General features: G+C 36.7%; 2 protein-coding genes across 5 annotated transcripts in view; one reads left to right on the forward strand and one right to left on the reverse strand.

The window, feature by feature from the left end:
• Nucleotides 1-15,461, forward strand: part of LOC139752123 (large neutral amino acids transporter small subunit 2-like) — a 71,534-nt gene extending 56,073 nt beyond the window's left edge. The window contains exons 7-10 of the mRNA XM_071668040.1: nucleotides 411-611; nucleotides 2,539-2,688; nucleotides 3,636-3,813; nucleotides 5,621-15,461. Of these exons, the coding sequence (XP_071524141.1) occupies nucleotides 411-611; nucleotides 2,539-2,688; nucleotides 3,636-3,813; nucleotides 5,621-5,682 (591 nt within the window). The 3' untranslated portion in view covers nucleotides 5,683-15,461. The remainder of the gene's footprint in view (nucleotides 1-410; nucleotides 612-2,538; nucleotides 2,689-3,635; nucleotides 3,814-5,620) is intronic.
• The window catches only part of LOC139752125 (alpha-2-macroglobulin-like), an 82,529-nt gene that overhangs the window by 7,232 nt on the left and 58,120 nt on the right, over nucleotides 1-17,177 (reverse strand). Inside the window, exon 16 of one of the 4 annotated variants that reach the window (XR_011713481.1) lies at nucleotides 4,627-4,782. The exons of the other annotated variants lie outside the window; for them this stretch is intronic. The gene's annotated coding sequence lies outside the window, so the exon portion shown is untranslated. The remainder of the gene's footprint in view (nucleotides 1-4,626; nucleotides 4,783-17,177) is intronic. 4 annotated transcript variants of the gene reach the window in all.

Below are 17,177 nucleotides of genomic sequence, written 5' to 3' on the forward strand. Positions count from 1 at the left end.
AATCTTGGGGTGTCGCAGACCTCAAAAGTTTCAAAGCAATAAAATGTATTATTATTGCTGTTCACAATTTTTCAGATATTTCACAAGTGAGAAAAAGATAGTTGTTAAAGCCTTAAGGAGTTGATAGGCTCGCAAGATTCTTATAGATTGATTAAATACTTAAGAAATGATACATGTATTTGTGATGGGCACTTTGGATTGAATGATCAGAGTTGTATACATTATATGCATTGTCAGAATTTGCATATCTTTAGGCATTTTGAACAAAGAATCTTTTCTATAGAAGTACAGTATGTGTAATTCATGAATGATTAATTGTGCAATTTTGTATTGATATTGTTTTGGCCACAAATTTTTGAAGACCTTATGGATAAGGACAAATTTCACTTATATGAGAACTTTTATTTCAGTCATTTGGTAATCGTATGCTGGGTGTAATGACATGGACAATGCCATTCTTTGTAGCATGTTCAACTTTTGGAAGTTTAAATGGTGGCATTTTTGCCTCTTCAAGATTGTTCTTTGTAGGTGCTCGACAAGGCCACCTACCTCAGATCCTAGCACTTATCAATGTGAAAAACTTCACACCAGTGCCATCTCTTATCTTTCTGGTTAGTATAACTATATTTACATATATTGATGTATAACATGGTAGAGTTGAGACCCTCCTTTTTACAATTAAGATATTTGCTTTATGATTGAAGGTTAAATTGGCATTGAGTTTCAGGATGCTTAGTGTGTTGTTGGGGTTTTATGGAGTAGTAGCTTTTACTTGAGAAGAGTAAGATTGTGATTTGTCTGTTATTTGTTGGGTGTTTGTACTGGAGCTGAGGGGGTTTTGGGAAATTGTCTGTATGCTTGCTCTGAGTAGTCTTATAGAGCAGCTCTTTTCCCAGCCCTCTCCATTCTCTTCCTATAGACCTTGTATCACCTTATGCACACCACTCATATTCAGATGACCTCACAATCACATCACAGTACCCTGACTCTACCCAAGCAACTACAAACATGCAACATGGGCTCACTCAGAACAGAATTTACGTGGGCTTTCTCAGAACAGAATTTCTATGTATCCATTTAAATATACCATCTATCCTCTTGACCCCTAACACATGAATCTAACCTCCACTCTTACAATACCATGGTTAAGTACTCCAGCTCAACAAAACTCCAAACGTATGAGGTATCACATATGACACACATGATGTACACTCTCAACATAACAAACATCAACACAAAGGCCCATAAACAAGGTAAATGCCCTAAGAACACTTAACTACCAGATCTGGACAAGAAAAAGAATTCCTTAGTGTCCTCTATAAACAGAGTATCCACATCACCCAAGACAACACCTCACTTGCAAAGCATCCACTGTCAAAAACAGCTATTACACAGTTGCAGACCACCGAGAACAGAGCACTTAGAACAATCATTGGCTGCCTAGCAGTCAAATATTTAACGCCTGCATAATGAATCAGATGTACTTTCATTATCTTCATACAGGCAATATGCTCATCACTCAGTTCTTTACGGCACTTCTTAACCAACTACCAACCCTTAAGTAGAAATGAAAAGCTTAAACCTGCTGCACACTTCAGCAACCTCAACCTACAGATTTCTTCTTCCACAAGACAAACAAAACTGTGTTAACAAAATTTATATACCTCACTGAAGCAGGGGGTATCAATGATGTTTCCTGTGGGGCAGGATAGTGCCAGGAATGGATGAAGGCAAGCAAGTATGAATATGTACATGTGTACATATGAATATGTCTGTGTATGTATTTGTGTATATGTTGATATGTATATGTGCATGTATGGGCAATAATGTATATATATGTGTCCATGAGTGGATGGGCCATTCTTTGTATCCTGAGGCTACCTCACTGATGCAGGAAACAGTGATCAAGTAAAAGAAGAATGTGTGGAAGGTGAGAACATTATTTCAGAGAGCAAAAATGGGTATGTTTTAAGGCATAGTGGTTCCAACAATGTTATATGGTTGCGAGGTGTGGGCTATAGATAGGGTTGTGCAGAAGAGGGTGGGTGTGTTGGAAATGAAATGACTATGTGGTGCTCTTCTTTGTTGTACAATTTTTTGAACTTTTGCTGCATTTTTGCATTCACCATGAATATTCCATTTCATCCACTGCTTTATTACTGTTGAAGTATATCTCCTTTTCTTGTTTATTTTCTTACTCATTTTTTGTGTGCCCAAGGTAATGACTTTCTACCTGTTTCAAAGAAATGCTTTGTACTTGTCTATCTATATCTCCTACATTTCTGATTCACAAAGTTTATGCCTGATAAATAGACAGATAAATAGACAAAAAGAGGCTGTTGATTGGAATAGTAAGCATGAATGCCATTTTTGATTAGATTCTGACATATAGTAGTTGCAGATGATCAGAATTATAAAAATCCATAGTCAAAAACTAGTAAAATTGTCAGCGAGATTTGTCACTACTACCAGTGCATGCCATATTTTGACGTGCTTCATTCTGATTTTTGTAATAAGTTTAATGCATATGTATTACAGGGACTCATGACAGTATTCATGCTCATAACATCAGATTTGCAAGCCCTTATTAACTACATCTCATTCACCGAGTCATTGTTTATTCTGATGTCTGTTGCGGGACTGCTTTGGCTGCGATACAAAGAACCAAACCGCCACAGACCCATCAAGGTAAGACAAGGGTGACTTTGTGAATGCTGTATATATGTGTTTTTGTATTTTTCCCATATTCATTTTCCAAAAAGAACTTTTCTTTATTAATAAATTAAACTTCTCATATTACCACAGCATACTTTTCATGTGGATATCCTCTGTAAGAATTTAATTATGATACCAGTTTTAGATTGGAAAATGTAAACCTTTTTGAAGAGTATTTACATTATTCATCAAAATTTTTCACTTGAAGATGTAAAAATAGTTGCTGAAGTTTATGGTGATATTGCAGTATACTCTTCTGTGCTTCAGATGTTGAAGGCATGTATGGGATAGATTATTATTATTATTATTATTATTATTATTTTGCTTTGTCGCTGTCTCCCGTGTTTGCGAGGTAGCGCAAGGAAACAGACGAAAGAAATGGCCCAACCCACCCCCATACACAATGTATATACATACATGTCCACACACGCAAATATACATACCCATACATCTCATTGTACACATATATATACACACACAGACACCTACATATATACACATGCACACAATTCACACTGTCTGCCTTTATTCATTCCCATCGCCACCTCGCCACACATGGAATAACATCCCCCTCCCCCCTCATGTGTGCAAGGTAGCGCTAGGAAAAGACAACAAAGGCCCCATTCGTTCACATTCAGTCTCTTGCTGTCATGCAATAATGCCCGAAACCACAGCTCCCTTTCCACATCCAGGCCCCACAGAACTTTCCATGGTTTACCCATGGGATAGATATGTAAACTTAATCTGCCACATTAGTCGTTATCGTTTTCCATTGTTTAATATTCATGACTTTCAATGTTTAAGATTATGTCTTCCCTTTAAGTGTACGAGAGAAAATAAAGATTTCATTATACTTTAAATTTTAAGCAAATGACATTGGTTTGTAAGAATAAATGTCTCATGTCTTATTTTTCTTTTAGGTTTGGATTGGATTTCCTATTTTGTTCTTTGTCATCTGTCTCTTCCTGGTGGTTCTTCCAGTTATACAGAGACCCATTGAGCTGGGTGTTGCCATTGGAGTAATTTCCATCGGTATCCCTGTCTATTTCTTCGCAATACACCGAGAAGAAAAATCAAAGAGGTTTATAAAGTTCATGGGTAAGTGCGAGGTTTGTAGAAGCAGAAAAAGCAAATTACTTGGGAAATATCTGAAAACAAGAGATAGAAAGATGATACAAGTTCTTGGGTGCACTTTAAGAAGCAAATAGATATGGAGGACTTATAGCCAGGTGCTAGTGCCTAATGTTTAATAAAATGGCAGAAATGTTGCAGGATGTTGAGAGCAATTTTCCAATCAGGAGATCTGCAGATACAAAATTTGATGATTAAAGAGTAAAGATGATGAAAGTATATACAAAAAATAAGTAAGGGTATTTATTTTTGATAGTTCTAAGCCAAAATACCACATAATTTTGGATATGTGTATCCACTAACTTGAAGAAAACATACAGTTTATAAGTTAGCTAGGTCATTGGGAAGAATGTATGAAGATGGAAGTCTCTTAAAGACATATGAAGAAAACTACAAGACAAATGTGGTTAAAAACAAATAGTAATGGAGAAAATCAGGTCTTTTTATATAAGAAATTTTAGTCTGCTTATAATATCAAAAACTGACCATGTAGACTCAGTGGTTGGGATATCAATTACTTCCTTCCATTTATACTCCTATACCCCACATAACAAAATAGGTACATTCCTGAATAGTTGAATGTGAAGTATAGTTTCAGTAAATGAAATGAAGTTTTCCATGGAATCCCATAATGAGCTTCCATGGTGCATTGGTTAGCATCAATGATTATGAATCATATTTAGGGCTACCAAGATCTGAATCTTGGACAAGACAGTTGACTGAAAGCCAACTCCATTGTTTATCTACCCCTGGTGTCTAGTCAGTAAATGAGTAGCTTACCTTGTGTGGGTTGGCGATATATGTATATAGTTTCAGTGCATTACATATGACAGCTAGAGGCTGAGTGTGAATGAATGTAGACTTTTTTTTTTTTTTTTTTTTTTTTTTTTTTTTGTGGCACTACCTCGCTGAACCAGGGGGTGACGATGCTGCTTCCTGTGGGGCAGGGTAGTGGCAGTACAAACAACATACAGAACTTACATGAGCACTCACAGGTGTTCAAGCAACAAAAACATGAACAAAGACAGCAAAATAGCAACAGAGATACTTCCTGTCTCAAGAAATGAAACCAAAAACACTGTAACTACAACAAACAACTCCATTACAAGCAAAAATATAAGAACACGTATCAGCCCCTCAACAGTTGTATGAACAAAAAAACATGAACATAAAAAACAAGAACAAAGACCAAAGTTGACATGTATTAAGCTAAACCCAATACTCTTATATCAACTTTCACTTGGTAATAGCATAATTGACTAATAGCTTTCCCTTCAGTCTTTGTCTTCATTACTCTCACTTTGTCTATTGACTTAACCCCTTTATCCATCTGTATGTCTATTTCTTTCTCATTTTACCCTTCTTTCCTACTCTGAGTCTCCCTTCCAACCTCCACCTCTTTTACTCCCTCCCCATCCTCTCTCTCTCTCTCTCTCTCTCTCTCTCTGTTTTCCCATCCAGGATGTTCTCAGAGGGTGGGGAGAGAGCCTTCCTTTGCTATCCCTTGCTGCTACTTTTTTTTTTTTAAGCCAAATACCACACTTGGACCTTGGGTCTGTTTAGTTGCAGCAAATCCCTTTTCATGAAGTCATAGACTCGTCAGCAGTATTAGCCAAGTATTTCCACTCATTATGTTCATTGAAAATCACAGTCAACATTTACAGGAGTAAGCATTCATTCATTAAATACACAACAGAGGTACATATCATATGCTGTGTACAGATTTATTACTCGGCAAGATTTACATTAATGCATGTATTTTACTTTTTTTCAGACAAGGTCTTGTTTGTGTCTCAGATGTTGTCAATCAGTCTACTTGAAGAGAAACAGGACTGAGTGTGGTGTTGACATGCAAAAAACTGTTGAAAGTGTTAAGATATTTAAACCCTTCTTATCTGTGAAAGGGTTGGAGTATTCCTTTGCAATTTTCTAGATTATGTGAATAAGTTAGATTACATACAGTTTATCAGTTTATGTATGGTATTGTAAAGTATTTGGAGCTGACAGTACATATGCCAAGGATGGGTGGTTGTTCGGTTCAAACTTTCCCTCACCCACTTATCTAGGCTTCATATATTCAACTTGGGTGTGTGATGTCATCCAATAATGATTGTCTCTGTGTTTACCAGTACAGTTTTGCTTTTTCTGACAGTAAAAAGAATGCATACATCAATGAGATGTACAACTTGGTTCTACATTGGTAACTGAAACGTATTACTATCTTCATGTTTAGTAATGAAATCTGTTCAAAACATATGAATTGAATTATAAAAGTAAACAATTACTAATCATCATACAGACCTAAAGCTAATGTAAGGAAAACATAAAAAAGGTAAAGGTATACAAAGGGTTTCATTGATAAGAAGTGCTTGAAAAGAAGCATCCAAACCTGTACAAGTTTTAAGTTTATCCTAAAGAATCTTTTAAGCTAAACTTAATTATTTAAATAAAAATTCTTTATCTTGCATTACTTATGTCTTGTTTAAATCATAAGATAATGGAAAGACACAAATAAGATAGTCTAGAAAGGTATACAGTGTCATAAATTGTCAAGTTTAGATTTAAAGACAACAGACTGAAGCTCACAACCAGGACAACAGGGAAAAGTCTTTTCCTATTGTTAAGTGTTCAGGAGGATATTATTTTTATATGCTGTAATAGTGTCAGTGGAAATGTTATGGAAATTAATATATTTTGTAAAATGGTATATTTGAGAATGAACTGTCAATCTCTATCTGTATTATGTATGCCTTTTCATGCTGTCACAGCAGTGGGGCACAAAAAAAAAAATCTCCCCCAAAGTTTTGTTTACTGGCATCTTAACGATAAGTATCAAAGTTCTAACAGAAACACTTAAATTACATGCAGAACTAATAAACATATTGGTTTAGTTGTCACCTAACAAAGCTGATGCTGTCTGCTTATAACAGTGTGTGAAACAAAAGTAGGGTTGCCTCAGTAAGTATACACAAGGAAGAGTAGATGCAAAAAAGCACGAGACAAAACCAATGAAAGAAACAGAAATGGAAGAACACCAGGGCCTCGAGTTGCAACATTTCAGACTTATAGCACTTTAAGTTACTGTTGTATCTTGTCAGTGAAAATGTTATGAATGTTAATATAGTTTTAATAACATCTGAGAATGAACTATCCATCTCTATCTGTATTATCCATCTCTATTATGTATGCCTTTTCCTGCTGTCACAGCAATGGGACACATAATCTCCAGAGTTTTGGTTACTGACATCTTCACAATAAGTATTAAAGTTGTAAGTGCAACACTTCATATATGTGCTGAACAATCAATTAAACATATTAGGTGCAACTTGCTTATACTAAGAAAACAGAATGAGGGTTACCTCAGTAAGTATACACAAGGGTGAGTAAATGCAAGAAAGCATGGTACAAAAACTATGAAAGAAAGACAAATAGGAGTACATCAGGGCCTCAAATTGTAGCACTTTGATTTGCGATGCTTCAGACGTACAATACTTTAGAATTAGTGAAAGTTGTAAAGACCTACATAACTATCCACAGAGTTGTGAAAAATTAGAAAAAAAATCATAGTTTTTCACCTTTATATTTGTAATGTCTAAAAAAAAATAATTTTGTTAGTCTGAGGTATGCGTGTACCTACCATGCATATATTAATGTCATATCAAAATACCATTTGGTTTGTGTCCCACTACCTAGCACAATACATTCACTCGAGTTCACTATTTTCCCAAAGATATTCGGGGAAACACAGATAATTCAGAAGGTGATGTAGATAATCCTACTGCCTCTCACTTTTCCTCCTAGGAACCCTCAGTCCACTCCAACAGGAACTAAAAAGCCTTCCTGACCATGTTTAAGACAGTAGCTTTTTCAGTAAGTTTACTTTGAATATCAAGTAAATTACATCACAACAGGTATCCTGGAACATAACTCCATAATTAATTGAGGTCCTGGTGTATGAGCTTTGATATGAAAGATTTTACTGACCTCCATTCTACAAAGCCCTTGTCTAAGCCATTCATGACCTATGCTATTATCTTTTAACTATTTATATTTTTTTATTTTGCTTTGTCGCTGTCTCCCGCATTAGCGAGGTAGCGCAAGGAAACAGACGAAATAATGGCCCAACCCACCCACATACACAGGTATATACATACACGTCCACACCCACAAATATACATACCTATACATCTCAATGTATACATATATATACCCACACAGACATATACATACATACCCATGTACATAATTCATACTGTCTGCCTTTATTCATTCCCATCGCCATCCCGCCACACATGAAATAACAACACCCTCCCCCCTCATGTGTGCGGGGTAGCGCTAGGAAAAGACAACAAAGGCCCCATTCGTTCACACTCTAGCTGTCAAGTAATAATGCACTGAAACCACAGCTCCCTTTCCACATCCAGGCCCCACAGAACTTTCCATGGTTTACCCCAGATGCTTCACATGCCCTGGTTCAATCCATTGACAGCATGTCGACCCCGGTATTCCACATCGTTCCAATTCACTCTATTCCTTGCACGCCTTTCACCCTCTTGCATGTTCAGGTCCCGATCACTCAAAATCTTTTTCACTGCATCTTTCCACCTCCAATTTGGTCTCCCACTTCTCGTTTCCTCCACCTCTGACACATATATATCCTCTTGGTCAATCTTTCCTCACTCATTCTTTCCATGTGACCAAACCATTTCAAAACACCCTCTTCTGCTCTCTCAACCACACTCTTTTTATTACCACACATCTCTCTTACCCTATTATTACTCACTCGATCAAACCACCTCACACAACATATTGTCCTCAAACATCTCACTTCCAGCACATCCACCCTCCTGCGCACAACTCTATCCATAGCCCACGCCTCGCAACCATACAACATTGTTGGAACCACTATTCCTTCAAACATACCCATTTTTGCTTTCCGAGTTAATGTTCTCGATTTCCACACATTCTTCAAGGCTCCCAGAATTTTCGCCCCCTCCCCCACCCTATGATTCACTTCCACTTCCATGGTTCCATCCACTGCCAAATCCACTCCCAGATATCTAAAACACTTCACTTCCTCCAGTTTTTCTCCATTCAAACTTACCTCCCAATTTACTTGACCCTCAACCCTACTGTACCTAATAACCTTGCTCTTATTCACATTTACTCTCAACTTTCTTCTTTCACACACTTTACCAAACTCAGTCACCAGCCTCTGCAGTTTCTCACATGAATCAGCCACCAGCGCTGTATCATCAGCAAACAACAACTGACTCACTTCCCAAGCTCGTTCATCCACAACAGACTGCATACTTGTCCCTCTTTCCAAAACTCTTGCATTCACCTCCCTAACAACCCCATCCATATACAAATTAAACAACCATGGAGACATCACACATCCCTGCTGCAAACCTACATTCACTGAGAACCAATCACTTCCCTCTCTTCATACACGTACACATGCCTTACATCCTCGATAAAAACTTTTCACTGCTTCTAACAACTTGCCTCCCACACCATATATTCTTAATACCTTCCACAGAGCATCTCTATCAACTCTTTCAAATGCCTTCTCCAGATCCATAAATTTTTTTTTTTTTTTTTTTTTTTTTTTTTATACTTTGTCGCTGTCTCCCGCGTTTGCGAGGTAGCGCAAGGAAACAGACGAAAGAAATGGCCCAACCCCCCCCCTCCCCATACACATGCACATACACACGTCCACACACGCAAATATACATACCTACACAGCTTTCCATGGATCCATAAATGCTACATACAAATCCATTTGCTTTTCTAAGTATTTCTCACATACATTCTTCAAAGCAAACACCTGATCCACACATCCTCTACCATTTCTGAAACCACACTGCTCTTCCCCAATCTGATGCTCTGTACATACCTTCACCCTTTCAATCAATACCCTCCCATATAATTTACCAGGAATACTCAACAAACTTATACCTCTGTAGTTTGAGCACTGACTCTTATCCCCTTTGCCTTTGTACAATGGCACTATGCACGCATTCCGCCAATCCTCGGGCACCTCACCATGAATTATACATACATTAAATAACCTTACCAACCAGTCAACAATACAGTCACCCCCTTTTTTAATAAATTCCACTGCAATACCATCCAAACCCACTGCCTTGCCGACCTTTCATCTTCCGCAAAGCTTTTACTACCTCTTCTCTGTTTACCAAATCATTTTCCCTAACCCTCTCACTTTGCACACCACCTCGATCAAAACACCCTATATCTGCCACTCTATCATCAAACACATTCAACTATGTCCTCATTTATATGGAGGAGACGATGTACATACAGCCTCTTAGTTCACCCTCACATGCATCCTCAGCCAATGAATTGTGAGTGAAAGTAAACATGTGCTTTCACATTACTCTAAATATTCATTTTTCATCGTGCATACTAAAGTTAAGATGTCAAGTGAAACACCAGAACCACTCAAACTGACTCTAATGAATCAAAGATCATTCTTCTGGCATCCTTTCTGAATTATCTTCCTGCATCTGCTTGTCACTTTAATGGAACACCTTTCTTCTGTATCTTTAACTTGGCTACCATGTATTTCCTCACCCATCTGTCCACTGCCATACATCTACCTGGCCAAATCATCTTAAAAGGTTCCCACATACATGTTTTCTGTAATTCAAATATACTACATAAACTATCCATTTGTATTACTCTCATTTTTGACTTGACTAAACCTATGGGAACTAAGATATACTCACAATCAAAGGTGAAAAAGCTCTCCACCAGTGCATGCTTCTTGAACACCACTAATCAATACTCCCAAATAATAATTTTTTTTTTCCATTTGAACTTCACTCCTAAATAATAATTTATTTTTCCATTTGAACTGATATTGCACAATGATGACCCATCTTTTTCAGAAGCAAGAATCTTGATCTTACTAGCATTTTTTTATTTCAGCATATTTGTCTCATTCTCATCTAACTCTCCGAGTTATTCAAAAAGAGTTAACTTCCATTATCTTCATCCATGGATTAGCAATGTACTACATAGTCATCCAATCTTTACCAAATATCTTATAATTCTCCATCAAGCAAAATAAGAGAGTTGCGGTAATATTACACAGCTTTGATGCACTGCCACTTTTTTTTTTCTATTACCTATACCGCAATATACTCTCACCACAGCACTACTTTCAGTGTTAAAGTATTGCAGTCTTCCATTTACACCACAGACAATCAGAATTTCTCAGTGTGTTTTCTTATATTATGAATACAGCATATTCTTCAATGTCTTTCTCTACAATCTTTGCCTCTGCATGCTTAATTTGTACAAATCATGTTTTGTACAACTTTGTACAAATCATATGTTTTTTCTAATCTCAATTCCATTTTTTAATTATATGGAGAGATAGTAGTCCTTTTAAGATTAGTCACATTCCTACTGTACTGCTTGCCAACACAGCTAAGAAGATGCACTCCTTATAATCAACATTACTACCCTTGCACTGGACCATTCAGTGCTTTCATGCTCTCATCAGGAACATGATAATTTTTTCATATTTCCATATATTTCACAAATCCATTCAGGTACATTTTTACTTACTCTCTTCACCATCTTACTCCTTGCTTCATCAATACCTCCAGCTTTTCCATTTTTTATCCTCACTACCTCTGCAAAATTTTGCTACCTATAATTCTACATCTTGACCTACAATGTTACTGCTCTAACAGACGCATTTCTAAAACCATCATGCACAATCAGTTCTTTATTCTCGCCATCTTTTTAAAAACTTTATCCTTTGTCACATGCAGTCTCTCAAGCTTATCTCATGTACCCCTACTTCTCATGTATCTCAATTTCTTATGATAATATGAGAGCTTGTTATTCCAAAGATTTTCATTTGCCCCTCATTTGAGATATAAATTTAGAGATTTTATTTGCATGCATCATATTTTTTATTATTTCCTATCATAACTCTGACACCTGTTCCCTAATGGAATTCCCTCAAAGGGGTAACCATAGCAACAGAGTCTCCGTAAGTAGTGAACTCCAGTGCCACTTTTTAACCTTTAGTGACACCCTTAACAGGCCATCGGCAAATGGCAACTCTAGTGCAGTATTTGCAGAGGTTTCTACTGACTATTGCTCCTGCCTAATGTTCCTACCTACTACTTTTATCTATGGTCCTAAATAAAACTCTTCCTAAATGTTCCTAACACCTTTTTTTTTTTTTTTTTTTTTATACTTTGTCGCTGTCTCCCGCGTTTGCGAGGTAGCGCAAGGAAACAGACGAAAGAAATGGCCCAACCCCCCCCCCCCATACACATGTACATACACACGTCCACACACGCAAATATTCATACCTACACAGCTTTCCATGGTTTACCCCAGACGCTTCACATGCCTTGATTCAATCCACTGACAGCACGTCAACCCCTGTATACCACATCGCTCCAATTCACTCTATTCCTTGCCCTCCTTTCACCCTCCTGCATGTTCAGGCCCCGATCACACAAAATCCTTTTCACTCCATCTTTCCACCTCCAATTTGGTCTCCCTCTTCTCCTCGTTCCCTCCACCTCCGACACATATATCCTCTTGGTCAATCTTTCCTCACTCATTCTCTCCATGTGCCCAAACCACTTCAAAACACCCTCTTCTGCTCTCTCAACCACGCTCTTTTTATTTCCACACATCTCTCTTACCCTTACGTTACTTACTCGATCAAACCACCTCACACCACACATTGTCCTCAAACATCTCATTTCCAGCACATCCATCCTCCTACGCACAACTCTATCCATAGCCCACGCCTCGCAACCATACAACATTGTTGGAACTACTATTCCTTCTCCTATTTTCTGGGAGATTCAGTGTCCTCTAAATTGACTTCATTTTATTACCATGTTAAACTGTCGGTGGACAACAGGGTACAGTGCGATGACTTTACTGTTTACTAGTGCAATGACTTTACTGTTTATCAGTGGGAATAAGATATCACATGTTACTAACTATCACTGAACAAATATTTGTGGATGTGGATGACCATTATTAAGCGAACACTGAACTCAGTAATACTTAATTTTAGCATCAAAACTTATAAATGGATTTACTAATATATCCAGGAAAACTGGGCTCAAACAAATGCCAGTAAATAAGTCCTCTTTTTTTTTTTGTCTTAGGACTTTAAAAAAAAAACAGGATTTTTTTCTGGCCTCTTAAATAAGTTCCTATTTTTAATTCAGTAAAATGTAGGTATTAATTTATTAAAAAAAAAATTGTATTGTTGTGGTACTTGGCATTCTTATCTTTTATAATATACCTCTACTTTCATAATTATTATTGTTCAGAACCTATGCAATCTCATGCCCAAACATTCATATCTACATTACCATATTTGGGTTAAGAAAGTGTCATGATTCAATACTTCCTAATGTGTGGCAAAAATTCTATAATATATTTACTAAAATGATACAATGAATGCTTTATTGTTTGATGTTATGTTTGTAACTGAAAAACAAGTCAGTAGAATGAAAAATCATAGGATTCAGTAAAGGTGGAGAAAAGTTCTATGTTCTCATTTAAATGGAAAGTCTTTGTCTGAAGAACAAAATAAGGGGCTCAAGTACAGTATATCTAGAAATAAAACAAACCAAATATTAGTTAAGCTTGGGGAAATAGATTAAAGAATTACAAGCAAAGAAAGATGTAATGGATGGAGGAAATCTGTATAGATTAGAAAATATTTCTAGCTTTGACGTGAAAACAATTATAAAATACTACATGTAGGTGTTCTGAATACAGTTCTAGTACTGCAGTAAAAGTGGCAACATTTTTAGGGGATGGATATGTAAATTATCAGCCAAAGAATGAGAATGCCTATGGATAAAAAGTCTCGGTGTCATAGTCCTGCATGAATTTATTCCCTTAGTTGGATTCCAAGATGCAAGTAAACTTTCAGCTATTACATTGATTATTTTTAAAAGAAAATGTGTCAATATATTCTACAGTAATTATTAGAAAAGGTTTGTGAAAATATTAGAATGGCTTGATACCCACATTTCACAATCCAATTTGTGCTACATTCCAGTGAATCTGACAGCATTCCTCTTTGAGGCAATGCACAGGCCTTTTGGCAGAGTAGCAACTAGCTCACATACTCAGTGAATCATGCCTACTCTATCAACTATTATAACCTATCTTAAACCCTACCCTATGTTAATACTTTATACCATAGTTATCTTTCTATATCCAAGATTATGGAGTACATTTATAAAGATGCTTCAAAAAAAAAAAAATTAGGAATCAGTCAAATCTGCATACCCAAGAGGGCTATAAAGGGGAAAAATTGTTGTATGGGAAACAGAGTTCAGGTTCCCCGTGTATAAAGGAAAATAGAGTTAGTTCTCAATAAGGCTGCTTTGGTAAGAAGAGTATCTTATTCATTAAGACTATCTCATTATTTTTCAAACCCAAGCACTTGTTGACATTTACTGTTAACAAATTGTTATCGACTAGCAGCTGTTTCTATTATTATGCCATGTAGACATACACTAATGCAGCTTATAGATCAATTTCAAAATAATTTATCTATGTGAATCAGATGCTATTTAACAAATGAATGTCCTGATGCATGTTATATGCCAAAAATGATGTAAAGTATATACATTAAAGACAATGAAAAGACATAGATGGCTTAAGTTTAAAATACTGCAAATGCACACAAATGTATCAAGCTACAATGGTACTAGATATGAACTCTGGAGAAATACACAAAAACATTTACTTTCATCTGTTCAATAATCTTATTAAGTTTTATTTTCTTATTTATAAAACTGGTTTCAAACTGCATTTCAATATCACTTTCAAAATGATATATACAGAGTACAGTATTTGGATTTGTGTACCATGGTTAGTGGTTTAGGCCAATTTCTATATGTCTTATTTTTCTAGATACTATGCCTGTCCATACTTCCAAACATCTTGGATGCTTAATAATCCAGCTATTTATTTTTAGTATAAGTTTTGTGCGTGTGTGTGTGAACATGATTAAGGACAATGTACCTAAAAGAAACAATTTCAGTAAGTGTAGTGTATGAGTATTACCATACCTCTTTGAAATATATGTTATGTACTGTATTATTTTTGTAAATCAGTACATTTTCATTATTCAACACAAACTGTAAGATATAATTTGACTGTTTTACAATATGCTTTCTAGCTGAGAATAACATTAGAATTACTCAAGTGTTATACAGCTGATAATAATCATTTGATCAAAGAAAAATTAGGGTTGGTAATTTATAGCTGTTGCCTCTGCCTGACACATATGTACAAAACCCCCTTCATATCATGATAGTGCAATGTTACCTTGTTCCTCAGCTTTGAGCATTCTTTTTTGCTTATCTTCCTACAAATGTTTTATAAATTACCTAGCTTCTCTGAATTTGTCAGTGATTTTAATACCATGTCTTTTATGGTTTCCTTTTCCTTTATGTACCCTACGTACTATGATTTGTATTAATCCATTATTTCTGAACATACATGTAAATATTTGGGAAAGTTTTCAGCGCTTAAGAATTTTTTTTTACAGGTAATAAAAAATGAACAGGTTCATAGCTATGTGTCTGATTTGAAATATTACCTTCAAAAATACCATGATGTGTAAAATTTTTCTCTGCATGGGTAAATTCATATAACTTTTTGCCAAGGACGGGATGAGGGATATATTTTCCAACATTAGCTTTGAGATATAAACCATTTTTAAATCAACTTTCTTATCTTTCATACTTTACTACCAATTCCCACATTAGTGAGGTAGCACCAGGAACAAGTGAAAAAAGGCCACTTTAACACACATCTATTCTCTGGCTGTCCTGTGCAATGCACTGAAACAGCTCCCTATCCACAATAAGGCCCAACAGACCTATTCTTGGTTTACCATGGGTACTTCACATGCCCTGGTTCAGCCCGCTGACAACATGTTGACATCCATATACCAAAACATTCCAATTCACTCAATCCCATGCACACCTTACACCCTCCTGCATGTTCAAGCCCCAATCACTTGAAATCTTCCTCACTCCATCCTCTCCTGCATGTTCAAGCCCCAATCACTTGAAATCTTCCTCACTCAATCCTTCCATCTCCAATTTGGTCCCCCTGTTCTCTATGTTCCCTCCTTTTTCTGATACATATATCCTTTGTCAACCCTTCCCCACTATTTTCTCCATATGTCCAAACCATTTCAACACACCCTCTTGAATCAGCTCTCTCAACCACTCTCTTTGTATCACACCTCTCTGTTTCTCTTTTATTACTTAATCAAGCCATCTCACACCTCATACTGTTCTCAGATATTTAATTTCCAACACATCCATCCTCCTCCTCAAAGTCTCATCAATAGCCCATGCCTCACATACATATAATGTGTTTTTTGTACTATACCTTTAAACATACCCATTTTTGCCCTCCAAGACAATGATCTCTCTCTTTCTACACATTCATCAGTGCTCCCAGAATTTTTGCCCCCTCACCCAAGCCATGATGCACTTCCACTTGCATTTAATGGACTAAAAGGGAGGAGGGGTGTCCCTTAATGCCGAAAGACCATTAAACCAAATGTAACCTATGGGCCATTTTTTAATACAATATACAGTTCACACGCTTTTTTTAACTCTATCACTTGATGCTATTTTAAATTGTAATGATTGCAAAATCATTTGATAAATAAAGCCACTTCTGTTTATAACCTGACCGCAAACAGCTTGAGGCAGACAGAATGAAACAAAGCGAGTATACCCCATGTTACCAAAAAGAAGTGCGATATGAAATGAGCATGGTGCAGAATTTGATATTTTTTATTTCTTTATTATTTTTTTTTTTTTTTTATACTTTGTCGCTGTCTCCCGCGTCTGCGAGGTAGCGCAAGGAAACAGACGAAAGAAATGGCCCAACCCCCCCCCCATACACATGTACATACACACGTCCACACACGCAAATATACATACCTACACAGCTTTCCATGGTTTACCCCAGACGCTTCACATGCCTTGCTTCAATCCACTGACAGTACGTCAACCCCTGTATACCACATGACTCCAATTCTCTCTATTTCTTGCCCTCCTTTCACCCTCCTGCATGTTCAGGCCCCGATCACACAAAATCTTTTTCACTCCATCTTTCCACCTCCAATTTGGTCTCCCTCTTCTCCTCGTTCCCTCCACCTCCGACACATATATCCTCTTGGTCAATCTCTCCTCACTCATTCTCTCCATGTGCCCAAACCATTTCAAAACACCCTCTTCTGCTCTCTCAACCACGCTCTTTTTATT

This window comes from Panulirus ornatus, chromosome 12, assembly GCF_036320965.1.
Source record: "Panulirus ornatus isolate Po-2019 chromosome 12, ASM3632096v1, whole genome shotgun sequence".
NCBI lineage: Eukaryota > Metazoa > Arthropoda > Malacostraca > Decapoda > Palinuridae > Panulirus > Panulirus ornatus.